Source organism: Salvelinus alpinus, chromosome 13, assembly GCF_045679555.1.
Source record: "Salvelinus alpinus chromosome 13, SLU_Salpinus.1, whole genome shotgun sequence".
In the NCBI taxonomy this organism is placed as follows: Eukaryota; Metazoa; Chordata; class Actinopteri; order Salmoniformes; family Salmonidae; genus Salvelinus; species Salvelinus alpinus.
Window position 1 is genome coordinate 9,177,124 of NC_092098.1, and position 19,444 is coordinate 9,196,567.

The following is a 19,444-nucleotide window of genomic DNA, read 5'->3' on the forward strand; positions in this document are numbered from 1 at the left end:
GTCTAGGAGCAACAACGGCTCAGCCGTGAAGTGGTAGGCCACACAAGCTCACAGAACGGGACCGCCGGGTGCTGAAGAGCGTCGAAATTGTTTGTCCTCGGTTACAACACTCACTAACGAGTTCCAAACTGCCTCTGGAAGCAACATAAGCACAATAACTGTTTGTCGGGAGCTTCATGAAATGGGTTTCCATGACCGAGCAGCCGTACACAAGCCTAAGATCACCATGTGCAATACCAAGTGTCGGCTGGAGTGGTGTAAAGCTCCCCGCCATTGGACTCTGGAGCAGTGGAAACGCCTTCTCTGGAGTGATGAATCACGCTTCACCATCTGGCAGTCCGACGAACGAATCTAGATTTGGCGGATGCCAGGAGAACGCTACCTGCCAATTGTAAAGTTTGGTGTAGGAGGAAAAATAGTCTGGAGCTGTTTTTCATGGTTCGGGCTAGGCCCCTTAGTTCCAGTGAAGGGAAACCTTAACACTACAGCATACAATGACATTCTAGACAATTCTGTGCTTCCACCTTTGTGGCAACAGTTTGGGGAAGGCCCTTTCTTGTTTTAGCAGGACAACGCCCCCGTGCACAAAGCGAGGTCCATACAGAAATGGTTTGTCGAGATTGGTGTGGAAGAACTTGAATGGCCTGCACAGAGCCCTGAATTGGAAATGCGGACGGTGAGCCAGGCCTAATCGCCCAACATCAGTGCCCAACCTCACTGGCCTGCACAGAGCCCTGACCTCAACCCCATCGAACACCTTTGGGATGAATTGGAAATGCGGACGGTGAGCCAGGTCTAATAGCCCAACATCAGTGCCCAACCTCACTAATGCTCTTGTGGCTGAATGGAAGCAAGTCCCAGCAGCAATGTTCTAAAATCTAGTGGAAAGTATAGGCTTCTATTGCAGCAAACTTCATATTAATGCCCATGGTTTTGGGGTGAGAAGTTCGACAAGTATGTGTCCACATACTTTTGGTCATATAGTGTATCATAGCCATTAAACTCTGTAACTGTTTTAAAGTCACCATTGGCCTCATGGTTAAATCCCTGAGCGGTTTCCTTCCTCTCCGGCAACTGAGTTAGGAAGGACACCTGTGTCTTTGTAGTTAATGGGTGTATTGATACACCATCCAAAGTGTAATTAATAACTTCACCATGCTCAAAGGCATATTCAATGTCTGCTTTTTTTTTTACCCATCTACATATAGGTGTCCTTGTTTGCGAGGATTTGGAAAACCTCCTTGGTCTTTGTGGTTGAATCATTGTTTGAAATTCACTGCTCGACTGAGGGACCTTACAGATAATTGTATGTGTGGGGTACAGAGATGAGGTAGTCATTTAAAAATCCTGTTAAACACTATTATTCCACACATAGTGAGTCCATGCAACTTATTATGTGACTTGTTAAGCACATTTTTACTCCTGAACTTATTTAGGCTTGCCATAACAAAGGGGTTGAATACTTATTGATTCAAGACATTTCAGCTTTTCATTTTTAATTAATTTGCTAACATTTCAAAAACACAATTCCACTTTGACATTATGGGGTATTGTGTGTAGGCCAGTGACAAAATCTAAATGTAATCAATTTTAATATACACCCCTGTCAAGGGGTGTGAATACTTTCTGAAGGTCCTGTAGATCCTTCAGGTACTAAGCTCTTGTCTGAGGAGAACTAATGTGTGTTTTTATACTTTCTGAGCTGCAACCCTTATTAGGGCATCCTGGGAAACACTGACCAAAATCGTGGTTCCTACCCTGTCACACTATGGTTGTTGTCTGTATTGACTATCTATGAATGAATGAAACCAAGGACTCATGGTGAAACTCACCATTTCCTGATTCTGCTTTAATGAGTTGTATTTCTCACCCCATCCATTTTATTATTATATCCAATGATATGAAAAGGGAACAAATGTTTAAGATTACCGGACATTTTCATACTTCAGAATTTTCTAAATTCCGTCATTGTTTTAGAAAAAAAACATGCAAAGACAAGTAAACAAACATCAGAACTGTAAATGTTTACACAAATACATGCATTCGTTTTTATTCACAAAACCAGTCCAATTTTCTAAATGAATACAAACATCGCTGTTGTTTTAAAAGATGTAGCTACCAGCAACATAAAGAAAAAAAACGGGGAAAAAACTAAGAAATCTTGTTTCAGTGCGTTCAAATGGGTAGACCCAGAGCTAAGCTATTCCAAATGGAAGTGCTGTCTCCTAGTGCTGTCACCCTCTGTGCTATTCCAAATGGAAGTGCTGTCTCCTAGTGCTGTCGCCCTCTGTGTTGGGATCCTCATGACACACACTAGTTTGGGCCACAGGAACGTAAGGCTGCCAGTTTCACAAAATAAAAAGCTTGGAAATACAGGCGTGGAAAACACGGTTGGTTGGTTGGTTGGTTTGTTGGTTGGTTGGTTTGTTGGTTGGGGAGATCCCAGTTCTCTGGAGGATAGCATCATCCTGCTAAAGAATCCCCTGGACTTCTGCCCGACGGGATAACGGTTGCTATTTCATTTCGAGAAGTATTTTTTTACATTTTGAAATATTTCCTTTTTCTTTTAAAAGACAACCATTGATCCGTTTCAAAACAATATTCTTAAAACAAAACAAATCATGAAATAGACAAGGGTTTAAGTTTAAGAACAATGGTGCTAAAATTACAATAGTGCCTGCCATTAGCCACTGGTTTTAAAATATAGCCGTAAATGTACATTCTCTACACAAGTACTGTATCTTTCCACACGTGAACAACGTTAACACCAAACACACAAATGAGTTGATTGTCCAACACTCAGTCCGTCATTTCTGTTTGGCCATGAACAGTTCCATGTCTGAGAGACAGAAAAAACCTGCTGGAAAAAGGACAAAAGGTACCAAAATGGAAACATAGAAAAGGGAATGAAAGTTGCCATAGATATTTTTCTTTATGTTAAATTTTTGGTTCAAGGAATAAGCAGGTGCATCCATTACTCAATTGGTTATTTTTGTATAATTTCTGTTTAGTTTTTTTGTATATTTTCGTTGTTTGTTTGCTTGTCAGCCAGTGTCCGTGCCGAGACAATCCAAGCGAGAGTTGGCATTGCACTTGATCGCAGAGCTTTGGGTTTGGGTAGGTAGGGTTAAGGGTGGAGGAGGGTCAGAGTCTTACTGGAACCACCGGAATGCTGCTCCTGTAGGAAGCATCACCTTCTTAGAGAAACAAAAAAACAGAGAGAGCAGAGGGAAGGAGAGGGTTAGTAGATACAGGCTGAAGAAGACAACCCATCCCGAGACCCATTCTAAACTGCAACATCTGCAGTTTGTATTCTCTCTCTCTTTCTCTCTCTCTCTGTGGACGTTTTCCTCCCCCAGACTAATGATTGAATAGATTCAGAAAACATCAAATCTCCACATCAAACACATTTACAGACACCATAACCCTCCATATCTGCCGACTCCTGTCTTCTGCTCTCTCTCTCTCTCTCTCTCTCTCTCTCTCTCTCTCTCTCTCTCTCTCTCTCTCTCTCTCTCTCTCTCTCTCTGTCGCTCTCTGTGTCTCTCTCTCTGTCTCTCTCTGTGTCTGTCTCTGTGTCTGTCTCTATCTGTGTCTGTCTCTCTCTGTCTCTCTCTGTCTCTATCTGTGTCTGTCTCTGTCTCTGCCTCTATCTGTGTCTGTCTCTCTCTGTGTCTCTCTCTGTGTCTCTCTCTCTCTCTCTCTCTCTCTCTCTCTCTCTCTCTCAATTCAATTCAATTCAAGGGGCTTTATTGGCATGGGAAACATGTGTTAACACTCTGTCTTCTGCTCTCTCTCTCTCTCTCTCTCTCTCTCTCTCTCTCTCTCTCTCTCTCTCTCTCTCTGTCTCTCTGTCTGTCTCTGTCTCTCTCTGTGTCTGTCTCTCTCTGTCTCTCTCTGTGTCTCTCTGTGTCTGTCTCTCTCTGTCTCTCTCTGTCTCTCTCTCTGTCTGTCTCTGTCTCTCTGTCTCTCTCTGTGTCTGTCTCTCTCTCTCTGTCTCTGTCTCTCTCTGTGTCTGTCTCCCCCCCAGGCTCTATCAGTGAAATCACTGCGTCCCACACAGACATATTCCCAGCCCTCCATCACCTCTCTCTGGCCTTCTGGCCCACACCCCACCCTCCTCCCTCATCAGCCATGGGCAATGGCCTTGGCTCCACGTGAAACTCGATATGGCACATTCATTATTTAGTCACCACGCAGTCACAGACCTCTCCCACCACACCACACCACTCTCACGGGTGACAGTGCTCTCTCTGTTCCTCCCTCACTCCTCTCTGTGTGGGATCTCCAGCTCTGACTGCATTGCACTAGGCAGGGCAGGCACCAATGCAATGCAGCTGCAGGGGTCCAGTGGTCGCCTGCCAGTCATAAGACAGAGGACCACTGGGGCTCAGGCTCAGTCCCCAGAGCTGCAGCACGGCTAGCGTTCTGAAAAGCACGACTCTACTGCGGCACAGAATCTCACGTTAGCTAGGACTGCCCGGGGCCAGTCAGGAGTAGCGTCACAAACACTTACGCACCCACGCACACTCATTCCCTCACCAGGGCTTGACTTGGACTGAAATAGGTGCCGGTTCTCCATTTGGGTACTGTTCATATTTAGGTGCAGGAGCTCCACAGTACTGTTGAGCGAATATCCTACAAGAGGAACAGGAGCTGAAGCAGTAGAACATGTGAGGCTCCAGCGAGCTCCTGCCCGAGTCCAGCACTGTCCCTCACACACACTCACGCCTACCTCCACTCACACATATGAACATGCAGACACACACCTCCACACACACAGGCACGAATCCCAACCGCACAAAAAGCACACGATTCAGACACAAATCTAAACGACGTACACACCATACAGATAGTAAGAAGGTTGCAACTGGCTCGCCTGTCAGTCATACACACAGACAGCACGCGAAGGATTCACACGTCAACACACGCGCAGAGAAATACTGAAAATGTCCTATATTTACAGCCAGGGCAAAAGTCCATCAATGTTGGACACTAGAAAAGCAAGGAGGTCAAGGTGGTGCAAGGTCCATAAGCACCTCACTAATGACCTTTCACCTATGACACTCAGGCACATAGATGCTAACCTCAAGGCCTTTTTCACTGGGAACCAGTACATTTAAAAAGGAAAAAACTCTGAGCCAACACCTGTGACCTCTACTCTGCATAAACACGTTTGTTTGTCATGTCTGGCCTAGGGGGAGGGGACTCCCAAGGTCACAATCCATTCCAGGTGTCCATTTCAATGTGCAGCATCTTAATCTCTGCTTATTGATTTAACTATGAATATGCTACTGCTACTTTCCTCAATGGACGCTGCATATAGCCTATGCCTTCCCCCACCCAGGGGCCTGCTAGCCTTCCTTCAGCACACATACTGAGAGAATTGGTTAGCAGAACAGGTCATACTCTGAAATGGCTCCAGTATCTAATTTGTTATCTTATTTGTCCTGGCACAGTTTGACTGTGGTGGGGACAGCTGATCCAGGACCTGCCCATAGGGGAGCATTCTCTTTAGAGCAGAGCATTAGGCTAAAGACTCCCATCAATCACTTCCCACTGGACAGCCCCAGGTCCACTTGTCACAAGAGCCCTTTCACCCTGACCCTTGATGCTGAGAGACCTCGGACAGTTTTAGACCGTGATGTCATCTCTCCCCTCTCGTAGGTAGGCTATGGGAGTCAATAACCCCACTGCTGTATGTGGGGTTAGCTGCCTGCAAGTACGTCTGTCTGTCCGTACCTGTCTATCCTACTCCTAGCAGTTTGTGTGTCTGGCTGGCAACGTGCCTACTGATCTGTGCGTCTCTGAGTCAGTCTGCATGCCTGTGTGTCTCTGTGTCAGTCTGCATGCCTGTGTGTCTCTGCGTCAGTCTGCATGCCTGTGTGTCTCTGCGTCAGTCTGCATGCCGGTGTGTCTCTGCGTCAGTCTGCATGCCTGTGTGTCTCTGCGTCAGTCTGCATGCCTGTGTGTCTCTGCGTCAGTCTGCATGCCGGTGTGTCTCTGCGTCAGTCTGCATGCCTGTGTGTCTCTGCGTCAGTCTGCATGCCTGTGTGTCTCTGCGTCAGTCTGCTCTCCCAGTCTGCCATTTGGTTTCTGAGAGGGGGGGGGGGGGGTCACAACACTAAGTGAAAACTCTCTGGCTCCAGTGTCTGCATGCCTCAGACTGGCCATGTCACCAGACATCTAACGCCTGTAGTGGGTCGCCTTGATCTGTCATCAGACATACGATACTTGAGACACACCAACACAAACACACAGCCATAGCAGAATGTTCGTCAAGCAGTGATGTATACACTCACACAAACAAACATTCACAAAAAACAAAACAATCCCCCAGGCCCCAAGTGACCCTGACAAACAAATCCAAAACAACAGACCATAGTACAGAAACACACAAGCATTCAAATAAATACACAATATGAAAACCAATTTTGACCTAAAATCTATACTTTTCTCACCTAGACAGCAAATAGTAACAGTGAGACTGAGCCCGCTGTGAAAATGCAGCATGCTGCAGAAAGGGACTACTTCTCCATGGCTCCGTCTATTTCTGTTCAAATGTAGCGTTCCCAAAATAAATCCAGACATCTCCAGCCAGCGAGGTGTGAGGTGGCAAGGGCCTCGTCACGCTACCTCCCCCTAACTCTGTTTTTACAGCCATCTTTAGTCTGCCATGAGGTTTCGACGGGAAACCTTCAACACCCCCAAAGCATCGAGCCGGCGGCCTCTCTTTCTACTCTCACATACACAGACCACATCAGACTGTATAAACTTCAACTAATGTCCACTCACGTGCATCAAAAACAAACAACTAACACACAGACCAACAATTAAAACCTGTAATAAAATCTGTTGCAAATTTGTAATAAAGGAATTATAAATATGTTATCAAAAGCAGTGATAGCCGCTGAGGTGTCTGAGAAAATGTATACAAAACACAAAAACAACCTGTTTTTCCCAGATTTCGGGCGTCTGAAGAGGTCAAAACAAACCAAGCATTAAAATAGTTATTGAGCCATGACACATTTTTACGAACAAATACACTCACACTCACACTCACTCACCCACTCACTCACTCACTCACTCACTCACTCACTCACTCACTCACTCACTCACTCACTCACTCACTCACTCACTCACTCACTCACTCACTCACCCACTCACTCACCCACTCACTCACTCACTCACTCACACACACACACACACACACGCACACGCACACACGCACACGCGCACACGCACACGCACACACACGCGCACACACACTACAAGCACTATGGCTAACAGTCTATGCCACCTCGCTAAGTGATCCCCATCCATTAGCCTCCCTGTTAGACAGCAGGCTATGTGAGATGTGACACTCTGGGGCTGTTTCCACTACACTCCAGCTGAAGCAAACAGCAGATGACTGTGGCGTGCTGCTTACGAGCCGGACCGGATGATCATGGCCATCCATTTTGTCCCGGGTGCTGCTGCCCTGGTGTCACTGAACATGTCCTAACCTCAGTGACCAAGAGTAATGAGTGGGTTGGGCAATATTTTTGAACCATTCCATAATTCCCCAGTTAACAGAACATAAAACAGAGTAAACTATAAAATATTATCTGTACTGTCCACAGTGTGATGATACTTAATAGGGGAATATAGGTTGATAGTACAAGCAGTGTAATCTACTGTACAGACTAAACGAACCCCCTCCATTGATGAACACGAACGGCAGTCCTCTCAGGCAAGCCCTAATAAATTATAAACACACAAATCTGGAAGATCAAAGTAGGATACTGAGGCCAAATATCAGATGTGTTATTGTACAAAGTATGTTTTGTGCCATTATTCTCACCTTTGACCTTCAGTACTATGATGACACACCTCGGTCTGACCTACTGACCGACTGTGCGAGTCTACTCTCTGACCTACTGGCCCGTGGACGGCCTGCTGACGGCCAGTTCAGATCAGGCACACCATTTTTAAGACAGACGAACTAACCCAATCTGAAGGAGAGGTCAACAGTTTATTCCATGCTAAACTATTCCAAATGGAAATGCTAAACAGGTGTGTACATATTTGTCCCGTTAATATCACAGCAAGTCCCCTGCTATGACTGTACCGCTGATGCACTGCATGAGGAAAACACGACAACAAGCAATCTGATTTTATTAGCAGCATAAAATCCTACTACTATCTGACATAAATCCATGGGAAACTGAGATTAGTTTGTACGATTCTCCCTTGTGGTTTCGGGGGAACAAACGCAGACATCGAGTTAATAGTAAAGGTTGCAGTCATGCATAGTCAATCACTTGTTGTTGATCCGATGCTGTGAACAATTGGTGGTCATTTCTACCATGTGACCATTGATAGCATACTATCAATCCATATAACATACATACAGGAAATCATAACATACAGGGAACCCTATTACCAGCACACATCCACAAGCATCTGATTATTTAAGAGAACTGTTTCAGTGTAAGGTTATGGCTGTTCACAGTGAAACCATATGACGTGACATCTGAAGTGGAATCCTGTCTTGATCACAAAAGCGACGATGGGGGGACATGCGGGTCAAGCCCTGATTAATCTGAGTTGTTGCATGTGTGCTCGGAGCACAATGACCAGATTACACCAGATGATACCCCACTGTCTCATGAACGCGAGTATTGTAGTACATCTGTAGCAACAGGGGGATATTCAGGATCACAGTATTCTGCAGAGTGTAACATACATTGTTAGAGAGCCCACTTGTTATGGTCAGGACAGGATTGTGTACTAGCATAGCACATGCACAGTATCCGCGTAAGATATTGTCGGCGTCGCTATTGGAGGAACAGAGGCCGACAGAGAAAAAATGTCGATACCCAGGCAGCAGAACCTAAAAACATCACCATTGTATTTCCATCTAAGAAAGGAACCATACATGAGTCCTATACTTCTGTATGTGATGCTCACCTCTTTAACAGAGGTCAATTGCTTTACCCCTCTTAATGGTAATTCAATATTGCGTAATGTCATCGTGACAATTGAGGTAATACACCAAAATATTGTCAGGGACGTTATGTCATTTGTCATCGCATGTTTATCAGAGCTGTTGTACAGCACTGACATCATGAATGTAATTGTCAAAGGTAGCCTAAAAACACGATCGGATACGCCACATGAACTTCTCTGAGGTCACAAAAGGGCGACACTGATTTGAGTTTGGGCCCAGTGCCACTGAGGTGACCCAGATGAGAAGTTTGGAGGCAATTTAGCCAAAACAGGCGTGCCACAGGAGAGAGAGAGAGCGGTCGAGAGGGGGGCGCCTGTGCCACACTGACACCTGGTGCTCCAGATGACAACCCCATGGCCAGATGGACCATGTCACACACACATATGCTCTGCCACACATACTACCCATCCAAAACATATACACACAAACACATCCACAATATCACGCACTGCAACACACACGGTCTCGCTCAAACATCTACAGAAACTCTTACAATCCTAAAAAGTCCATCACACCCTCTCTCGTTCTATCTCCTCATTCTTCCTTACACACAGACCCGCGAGGCCACACTAATTTGGTAACATATCACACAAAACATCACGCACACACACACATTTGTGTTAACAGAACATGCAATGACCCCCCCCCCCCCCCCCAGTCGAGAAACGCACAATCTACCTGTTCTGTGAGGGGCGTAAAATAAGAGCTGTGTATCATGGTGGGTGTGGAGAGGGGTTTGCTCAGTGCGTGTGGAGGACAGATTAAAGAGACCCCATGGGGAATGTCTACCCCCTCACACCCTCCCCCTCGTCACCACCTGTTATTCTCCTGCCCTGCTCAAAGCCTCGCCCCATCAAAAAGTCGCTCCACACCCTTCAGAGCAGTGTCACGCTCTATACATACACGCATAAAGTTGAGTTGTAAGTGTGTATGGTTAAGGTAAACTCACAACACTCTTTCCACACCTACACTCTTTGGGCTCCAGGTAGAACCCTTTTTGGTTCCACGTAGAACCCTTTTGGGTTACATATAGAACCCTCTGTGGAAAGGGTCCTACATGGAACCTAAAACGGGTTCCACCTGGAACCAAAAGAGTTCTACCTGGAACTAAAAAATGGTTCTTCAAAGGGCTCCTATGGGGACAGCCGAAGAACCCTTTTAGGTTCTTGATAGCATCTTTTTTGTGTACTGTATTTTATTTAACTAGGCAAGTCAGTTAAGAACAAATTCTTAATTACAATGACGGCCTACACCGGCCAAACCCGGACGACGCTGGGCCAATTGTGCGCCGCCCTATGAGACTCCCAATCACAGCCGGATGTGATACAGCCTGGATTCGAACCAGGGTGTCTGTAGGGACGCCTCTAGCACTGAGATGCAGTGTCTTAGACCTCTGTGCCACTCGGGAGCCCAACCTGCCTGACTCTTCTATGACACTCTATGACCCTTCTATGACCCTCTATGACCCTCTATGACCCTTCTATGACACTCTATGACCCTCTATGACCCTTCTATGACCCTCTATGACCCTTTTATGACACTCTATGACCCTTCTATGACCCTCTATGACCCTTCTATGACCCTCTATGACCCTTCTATGACACTCTATGACCCTCTATGACACTCTATGTCATCTCTTACCTCCAGAGCGGCAGACGGTTTCTTTTTCAGCTCCTCACATTTGCGGAACTTGCAGATCTGGTGGCCCGTTTTGCGGTTCCGGCAGCTGCTGCACGTCTCGCAGTTAATCCGCCGGCGGCAGGGCTGGCACATGCCGCAGCGTTTCCGCTTCTTTTTGCCGGAGTTGATGGCCGAGGCCAGCTCGCTCTGCGCCGGGTACTCGGCCAGGCCGGCCATGTGCAGCGCGCTGTCGGCCAAGAACACTCCTGCCGGTGTCATGATGAACAGCCCCGGGTTGAACGGGAAGCCGCCTCCAACACCGTACGGGAAGTCCGCAACACCGCCAACAGAGTCCACAGCAGACGCACCCTCCAAGTCGCTTGCCCCTGAGCCTGAATCGCTACCCCCCATCCCCATCCCCATGCCCCCCGGCAGCAGCATGTGCTCCATCCCAGCCCTCTTTAGCAGCTCCGCCGCCTGGGCAAAGTGCAGCAGGCCGTTCTGTCCCTCCAAGACCTGCTCCAGGGTCCGGTCCAGCTTGGCTGCCGCCAGCGCTGAGACGGTGGGCTGGGGCTGTGGGGGCGGCTGGGGCTTGGCCGGGTGGCTCTTGGCCTCTCCATTGTGGTGTGCGTGTCCATTAGTGTTGGTGGGGCAGGCTGCTGTGTACTGGGAGAGGGTGCGGGACCTCTTAAGGCTCTTACTCAGGGGCTCACTGATGATGCCACTGCGGTTCCTGCGCTCAATGACAGGGACATCCTCCGTGCAGCTGTTCCGCTCCAGGGCCTCGGCTGTCCGGTCTCGGCTTCCTTCCGACCGTCCGCTAGACATGGTCCAGTACGTGCAGGGCTGGGGGTCGGGGCGGGAGGGGGACAGGGGGCGAGCAGAGGAGGGGGAGCCGGTAGGTTCTCACAGTCTGCTCTGAGCCCAGGTGAGGTGGCGCCTCCCTGCTGTGGACGAATCGGCCAGCCAACCACAGGCAGGCCCTAGAGCCCTGGCTCTCGCTCTAAACCTCAGCCCTCATCCACATCCTTTCACTGGCAACCTACAAACTGACACAGGGAGAGAGGAGAGCGAGAAGGGTCCTTCAATAACAGGCTCAGTGTTGGACCTAGACAGCATCTTAGTAAACAACCGACTCCATTGATATAAATGGGACAGCAACTCTGCCATGCCGTAATGTTTACCTGGTCATTAGATTGAACACAGCTCGTGGGGGGAAAGAAAAAGCTGCAAAAACAAGACAGTGTGTATCTAAACAACTCATGACCACAGTGTAATAGCCCGGGATGATGTGTCCACTTACACAACTAAATGTTCATCAACCCCCCCCCCCCCCGGCTGCAATACACAATAGAACATTCAGAACAAAACATGAATTATACTACATGACAGCGACAGAAGAGAACAGACACCGCTATGTTTTCTCCTCCAATTTCACCAATTTACGAGCGAATTCCCACCCTTTAGGTTTAGGTTGAATGCGGCCATAGTATTTCCCACGAGAAAACCAAGAAGAGCTGGCCTGTGGAGACTCACTCTTTCCATCAAAGGGATTTGTAACAATAATTCCCACACACTACATGCAGACACAATTGAAATCCATTTTCACATGAATTAAGACATCAGACCATGAACAATCCCCACTTTGCCATCCCGCTCTCCTACTCACAGAAACGTAGACTTAGTGTTAGTGGTGGTACCGCTGCTGGTTAGGGTCACACTTCATGTTTTTGAAGGATCTCCTGGCATGTGGCAATGTTAAACATTTGTTTATTTATTTAATGGAAGAGTTTCATTCCAAAATGCAATATATCCAGTATTAGAAATACGGGGATATAAGCTTTTATTGTTTAAAGAACTTTTGAAAGAGATTGGTGTGTTTTTATCTAATCCTGGCTTGGGGTGGTTCAAATGTGCTGTGTTTGAAATCTATCACTTGATGGATTCATTTCAGAGAGACAAATAATCATGTTCTGCTGCAAAATGCTACATATCCGCCACACTCTCAGAGACATAATATTGCTTGGTTTTACACAGTAAAATGTAACAAATAACTACATTTTTAATAAAGAACTGTAAAAAATGATACAATTGTGACAAACTCCCCCCCAAAAAAATTCTCCAGTTTTACAAAATGTATCAGTAAAGTAATATGACATCTGTATGTAAAATATGTACATTTTGTCATTTAGCAGATGCTCTTCTCCAGAGTGACATGCAGTTAGTCCATTCATCTTAAAATTGCTAGGTGAGACAACCACATATCACAGTCAAATATACAGGATATGAACGATCCATTCCGACTAAACAATGGATGTATGGCGTTTTTCAACAAACCCCATTTTAATACTAAAATCCATGAATGAGAAATATGAGAACACTAATATTTTACAAACACATGAAGGTACCCATAAAAAATACTTTCTGATGAAAAAATATGTGTGTATATTGTTCTGGAACAAAACTCTTCTATTGACTATAGCAAAGATGTTGACATAGTTTGAATATCTTGTGTATATAGGCATTCATCAAATCTTTGTAGATGAATAGTCACTTTAATAAATCTACCTACATGTACAGTTGAAGCCGGAAGTTTACATACACCTTAGCCAAATACATTTCAACTCAGTTTTTCACAATTGCTGACATTTAGTCCTAGTAAAAATGCCCTGTTTTAGGTCAGTTAGGATCACCACTATATTTTAAGAATGTGAAATGTCAGAATAATAGTGGAGAGAATTATTTATTTCAGCTTTTATTTCTTTCATCACATTATCAGTGGGTCAGAAGTTTACATACACTCAATTAGTATTTGTTAGCATTACCTCAATTACCTTGACTTACCCGGTGCCCCGGCACATTGACTCTGTACCGGTACCCCTTGTGTATAGCCTCGCTATTGTTATTTTACTGCTGCTCTTTAATTATTTGTTACTTTTATTTCTTACTTTTAAAAGTTATTTTTCTTAAAACTGCGTTGTTGGTTAAGGGCTTGTCAGTAAGCATTTCACTGTAAGGTCCTACACCTGTTGTATTCGGCGCATGTGACAAATACATTTTGATTTTGAAATAACACACAAACAGCCATTTAGAAAAATAAACAAACACATCTTGACCACTTACAACACTGTAAGTTTGTTGGTTGTCATACTTCATGACATCATCAACTCTCAAATAACATGTACAAAAGATAACGTACTAATGTTGTAATCTGAACTCATCATTATGCCTTGTGGATGCCCTACTTTCGGTCCAATTAGCTGTATTCACATATAATGGTGGTATAGCCTATGATAATCAATAATGTTGTGTTCAAAAAAGAATGGAGGATGTGCACAGATAGTGGAGGACTCTTTTAACCCTCCTGCTGTGTTCAAGGTCAAATTGGACCGATTTACAAGTTCTCTCTCTGAAAAATGTAGTTTGTCCACACAGGGCATCTGAACACACAAGATACATTTTGATGATTTTCATTACATTTTGGGTGTTTTATTTAACTTTTGTGCACCTGTGGTGTTCCCGGTCAAAAATGACCCGTCATTAGCAATGAATGACTGAGACTACAATTAGTGCATAAAATTGAGTTCAGGCACATGCCCATTCATCAGATGGACACACTTCCTCGCCCAGACTCCCACATGCATGTGTGTTTGATCACACACACACACACACACACACACACACACACACACACACACACACACACACACACACACACACACACACACACACACACACACACACACACACACACACACACACACACACACACACACACACACACACCTCACTCCCCTTCTTGGCTTCCATGGTAACCCCCCACGGGAACCTTTCCCCAGTAGAATCTTTCACCCACGGGAACCACACCTGTTGGCATTCTCACAAACAATCGCAACATTGTTTCAATAATATATAGAACTTTTCTCGCAGCTCTAGTATATAAAGCTTTTTTGAGGCCTTGCTCACAATTCATTCTGTGGCAGCACAATGACCAAACGATATACTGTATGCGAGGCTCTTGATCATATCTTTGATCATGACACTGGTGAGGAGGAGAGAGTCCTTGTTAAACTTTGACACAAAGTAGTCTGTGATAAATAGCACAAAATGTTTTATCTGAGTATTTGTTGTAGTCATAATAATCCATACATTATGCTTTATTTACTCAAAAACGACTTGTATGAGCTCAGGTCAATGAGGCCTACAGGCCATAAATAGCAAATAGAAGTTCAAAACTTGTAATGTTCACAAGAACTGAAGTTGATAAAAAGATCTAACACAACATTAGGTGATAATATATGTATTATTATGGATTTATAATCAGCTATAATGGGGCGGTCATTTTGGACCAGGAACACAGAATTAATTAACATGAAACGAACACAACAGGAGGGTTAAAATGCTGCTTGACAGTGTCTCTTGGGGAACATCTTATTATTCTCTATGAGTCCATTTAATTTGCACAATCCTTATTGAAAAACAACCAATTTGCTGGGTGGGTATTTTTCCCAATTCATTCATAAATTAAAATGGACTGAAATGGATTTGACTCCAATACTTTATCCAGAGTGTGTACAACTGAAAGATCTCAATGGCCAACCTCCTATGAAGAGACACACTATCCCACTGACCTGTCCCCACTCACAAACAAGCACCTCCCTGAGAAAAACGGAGGAAATGGCCGGGCCAGTCCTTATAAGGGAAACAAAGGGAAGGGGAGGGAGAGAGGATGGGGTCTGCGCAGTGTGTGGAAATTGGAAGGCCAAAATTAGTGGGAGGTAAAGCTTCAAAGGCAGGAGCGCAGCCCCCGCATTCTCACCAGCTCAGGGGTCCGTGGCGCCAGCAGACCGGAGCCAGCAACTCAGCTCCTCTCCTTGCTCTCCTGCTCTGAGTCTGACCAGGGCTCTGCTCTCTCTCGCTGCTGCTACAGGGCCGCCCGCCTGCTCCACTAACGTATATGCCTGTGTGTGTGTGTGTGTGTCTCTCTCTCTCTTTCTGGTGTCCTTGCCTCACTCCATCTATGCTGAGAGTGTCTCTCTGTCTGACCCATATCCTTCGCACTCTTTCCATCTCCATCAAACGTGAACACGTCATTCACAGTCTATCTTTCCCAACCATCTCAGTGCCTCTTTCTCACTCTACCATCCGTCTTCCAACGTCAAGGCCATGACTTTATAATAGTCTCTGTCCCACCTCCATATCATTCACAGTGACTCCTTGCCCCTTGACCACATTCCTTCTTGTTTTCACTCGTTCTCCTAATATCAGGCTCACTCTGCGCCTCCGCCATGTCATTCACACACTCCCTCTGTGCAGGGTGGCAAGTAGCCTAGTGGTTAGAGCGTTGGGCTAGTAAGCGGAAGGTTGCTGGATCGAATCCCTGAAATCCCTAAAAATCTGTCGTTCTTCCCCTGAGCAAAGCAGTTAACCCACTGTTCCCCGGGCTTACAGAATACGTGGATGTCGATTAAGGCAGCCGCCCGCACCTCTCTGATTCAGAGGGGTTGGGTTAAATGCGGGACACACATTTCAGTTGAATACATTCAGTTGGACAACTGATTAAGTATCCCCCTTTCCCATTCAAATGATATCTCTTCCTGACCCTAGACTGATCATCTCTTCTCTGTCACTCAACAGTCCCCCCAGTTTCTGTAACCAAAGTATTCTCTCTGAATAGAATTATCCCAAATGCTGATACTGTTGAGATGATGGTGATTAGAAAAGCAAGGATGAATGCATAATGAGGAACAGGTTGGTGCAAAAAAAACGTATATTACTGTGGGAAATGTATCTTCCTCAGTGACGTCATTACCCATCATGCGAATGGTAGCCGTAGGTTATAACTTCTACCACAGCTTCTTCCTCGTGCTCAACTTCTCCTAATAGCATCACAAATAGGACTGCCACTATAAAACATAATAATACTTTCCAACTATACTTCGACTGAAGCACCCACTCTCCCTGCTCGCGAACTGGTTACGTCAGGGGGGAGCTGCTAGAGACATGGCTCGTGCTTCATCCCTGGAGGTCAGCGCGCAGCGGTAATTGGCCCCTCTCTGCTGAATAAACCATCCCAAGGAGTCTGACCATACAGGCTCCCCAAGGCCAACGAGAAAGGGAGCTCTGTATGGAATATACAAACAAAATGGACTAACCCACTATCAGAACTGAACAATCTTTGAAATCTGCAAGTGGAAAAAGTCATACTGAAGTTTGCATGATATAGACCTAATGAATCATTTCGATTTTTAGAACATAGAGTTAATATTCCGCAAAGTATTTGCTGTATTCATAAAATCTTCATTAGCCCTATGAAAAATAACCACAGTCTTTAAAAAGAGCGGGCCTAGTAGGCTAACAAATAAACAGATAGGCCTAAACTATTTTGGGTATTAAAATTGGGATAGATAATACTGTCAATACGGCATAATAGCGCCTTTATTGCAATAGTTTTCGGTCAATATTTGCTGTCAGTGTAAAAAATAATATGTGGGCCTATTAAGAAATAAATATTCATTTTTGGCATCAATCATAACACCAAAACATCTAACAACAAGCCTTGCCAAGTCTATGTTGTGGGACGCTGCAAGGTAGCTCAGCTAGAGGCTACTTATTGGTTCAGGTAATGCAGAACCAAAGACAACACTTCCCTTCCCTTCAAACGCACGATCACGCAGACACGCACACCTATCTTTCTAGTCCTCTCCCTCAGTCGCCCCCCCCCTGCTCTCTGGCACACACACTAGCACGCACACACGCCGTCAGGCACATTTGTGCACGAGACCCAAGGAAGTTTATAAAGACCAGAATTAAATATCCAACCTGCTGCGCCTCTCTGTTTTCCCCCCATTCCTGAGTTAAAATAAACAAAAGTATATCCATGCGATGGTGTGTTAAATCGTTACTAATTATTTGTGTTAAATCGTGACTAATTATTTGCATAAACATGCAGCATAAGAGCGCCACTACCGGTGGCGGATTGCGGCAGTACCAGGGGGGTCGCCGTAAATCCAGGCTTGCAGCCGCGATACAGCACAGAGACATCGCGCGCAAGAGACTGGCTGATCGTCGCATGCGGAACAATGAAGAACAAACACGTTCGCTCTACAATAAAATCACTCTGAGAACACCTGGCATACTGTTCTTCGGATGACTCGGCTATAGGCTAAATCGAAAACAAATCCCAAAAATCTTGCTCGTTTTTCAGCCATTAGGCTATGCATTTTCACAAAAGCATTTGTTGATGATTCAAGGGAACACTGCAGAAAATAAAAGTTCCGTTTAAATGTATCTCTAGGTAAAGAGATGCCTCATCACCACCTGACATTAAAAGGATTACAACCATAAACGTCATCAAGACCCAATGCAAACTGACATAATTTCAATGGAAAATATTTCTGGAGAGCGTAGAGTTTCTTGGAGCGCATGTCATTAACAGATGATTCACACTTTCAATATTCACCCCAAAAATCTTTGAATGAAAGAACAGCTCTCCACAATTATACAAACCTCTAGAGCATTGCCAAATGATCGAAGAAAAATGTACAAATGAGGATCAAATGTGACAGCAGAATGACTTTTATGGCCATTCAAAAATAACAAGCCAGTAACCGTGCATGCATCACATGCATCCGAGACCCGCGAATCCTAATTGTATCTAACATTAAAGCAGCACAAAAAAATACCTTTTGTCTGGACTCAATGATCTGAAACCTCGGTCTCTGCGGTGCCAGCGTATGGTCTGCACCAGCACGTTTGAGAAGAACCATTCTCCCATTCTCCCAGTTAACTTGATCGTTAGGAAGATGACATCCCAACTTTCAGCAGACTTCAACAAAGTATGATCCCCCCTCCCTCTTATGTATCTGCATATTTGCAAACACTGGCTCTTTTTTGTTCGCACCTACCAAAGCGGTTCCGAGTGGAGGGGAGGGCTCCCACTGTCCAAGCCGTCCGTCTCCAAGCCTACCGTAGAGCTTGATGTAAAAAAATAAAGGAAAGAAACCTTACACTAAACCAATTAAATTAATATAGTCCTCGCCTGTATAGAACAAGAGGGAAATATAATAATAAATTATTGTAAAACGTACTTTCTCGGAAGCTGAGCGTGTGGGATCTCCAACCTTTTCGATTCTCGCAATCCTACCTACATCCCCGCTCGCGGAGAAGAACATGCAAACACATTTCATCGATTTTTGGAGCTTCTCGGAAAAACCGAACTGGACTTTCGGCAGCATGGCGACAGAAAATAATATATCACCTAAACCTTTTAAAATATAGAGATGTATTACTCTTCTCGAGGCTTTTAGGTGATCGACTTTGAATATTCAAGGGGCGTGTAATGAAGAACATGTTTGTTATTAAAGCTTTACATATTTATGACTTTGAGATGCATTTTAGTGGTTGTTGTGGAGTGCTGGCTGTATGCACATTATGATGTGTTTCTCTCTGTATGAGCGCACGTTGATATTTCGTCATACCTCTTTAAGACTTAACTTTCCTTTAACACATTCATGTTTACACATAACTTTTACAGTGCAATCCATCAATATGGAAACATATCCAATGGTTAATATTGCACGGACAAAAACGAATATTTTTCTCTTATTTGATTTTCAGTGATGGACATCCACATGTGTGTGAAACCTAGCCTGTTAATGCGAAGTGTCAAGGTCTAGGCTATTACCTTATTCAAAAAATCGCCTAATCCTACCAAAGTATGGTAAGATGCGCTATTGCAATTCCCCTTTCCAGTAGCAATGAGTCTGATTTGCAAAACAACATAATTGTGTTGATGGTAGAACTTCATTATTATAAATTGACATCATATTG

General features: G+C 44.9%; 1 protein-coding gene across 8 annotated transcripts; it reads right to left on the bottom strand.

The window, feature by feature from the left end:
- Window positions 1–1,822: 1,822 nt before the first annotated feature.
- On the bottom strand, window positions 1,823–18,824 carry LOC139536944 (CXXC-type zinc finger protein 5-like). Of its 8 annotated transcripts, none has more exons than XM_071337685.1 (4): window positions 18,703–18,824; window positions 18,520–18,588; window positions 10,634–11,661; window positions 1,823–3,197 (listed from the first exon to the last, which is right to left on the bottom strand). In XM_071337685.1, exons 3-4 carry the CDS (start codon window positions 11,438–11,440, stop codon window positions 3,153–3,155), a joined length of 852 nt encoding a protein of 283 aa, XP_071193786.1. In that variant the 5' UTR covers window positions 11,441–11,661; window positions 18,520–18,588; window positions 18,703–18,824; the 3' UTR covers window positions 1,823–3,152. The 8 variants fall into 8 exon arrangements, with proteins under 8 accessions (XP_071193786.1, XP_071193791.1, XP_071193794.1 ...); XM_071337690.1 differs by having other exon boundaries at window positions 18,516–18,588; XM_071337693.1 differs by lacking the exon at window positions 18,520–18,588 and having other exon boundaries at window positions 1,823–3,194; window positions 18,703–18,816.
- Between the last annotated feature and the right edge of the window lie 620 nt (window positions 18,825–19,444).

Coding starts and splice junctions, on each gene's coding strand:
- LOC139536944 (XM_071337685.1), bottom strand. CDS start 11,440: ATGTCTAGCGGACGGTCGGAAGGAAGCCGAGACCGGACAGCCGAGGCC. Junction 3,198..10,633: donor AACCGTCTGCCGCTCTGGAG/GTAAGAGATGAC, acceptor TGTTTCTCTAAG/AAGGTGATGCTTCCTACAGG.